General features: G+C 69.4%; 1 protein-coding gene across 1 annotated transcript in view; it reads left to right on the top strand.

Moving 5' to 3' along the window:
- Positions 1 to 48: 48 nt before the first annotated feature.
- Positions 49 to 575, top strand: part of H696_03092 (hypothetical protein) — a gene marked incomplete at both ends in the record, with an annotated part of 5,735 nt that continues 5,208 nt past the window's right edge. Inside the window, 2 exons of the mRNA XM_009496982.1 lie at positions 49 to 76; positions 118 to 458. Of these exons, the coding sequence (XP_009495257.1) occupies positions 49 to 76; positions 118 to 458 (369 nt within the window). The remainder of the gene's footprint in view (positions 77 to 117; positions 459 to 575) is intronic.

Genomic DNA, 575 nt, shown 5'->3' with positions numbered 1-575 from the left:
CCCCCCCCCCCCCCCCCCCCCCCCTCCCCCCCTTCACACCCTGCCGCCATGCTCTGGCCATCTCCTGCCTCGGCTCGTCCTATCGCAATCCTGACCCCAATCGCGCGCGTGCCGCAGGTCGGAGACGCATTTCCACCCTGGCCTCCGCCTTGCGCCTGTCATCCCACCACTCGGAGGCCGCCACACGCCTCTTCGCCCTGGCTCAGCAGCATAACTTCATCCAGGGTCGCAAGACCGACCATGTGGTGGCCGCTTGCTTGTACATTGTCTGCCGGCGCGAACGCACGCCGCACTTGCTCATCGATTTCAGTGACATCCTCCAGACCAATGTCTTCGTCCTGGGTGCCACCTTTTTGCGCTTCGTTCGCCTGCTGAATCTCCGCCTGCCGGTGGTCGATCCCAGCCTCTACATTCATCGGTTTGCCGCGCGCCTGGAGTTCGGCGATCAGACCCACACAGTGCGCACCTTCCCTGCCCCCCCCCCCCCCCCCCCCCCCCCCCCCCCCCCCCCCCCCCCCCTCCACCCCCCCCCCCCCCCCCCCCCCCCCCCCCCGCCCCTCGTGTGCCTGCTCTCA

The sequence above is a fragment of the Fonticula alba genome, assembly GCF_000388065.1.
Source record: "Fonticula alba strain ATCC 38817 unplaced genomic scaffold supercont2.4, whole genome shotgun sequence".
NCBI classification, from domain to species: Eukaryota; order Rotosphaerida; family Fonticulaceae; genus Fonticula; species Fonticula alba.
The sequence above is the reverse complement of the archived record's forward strand: the minus strand, read 5'-3'. Positions and strand labels throughout refer to the sequence as shown.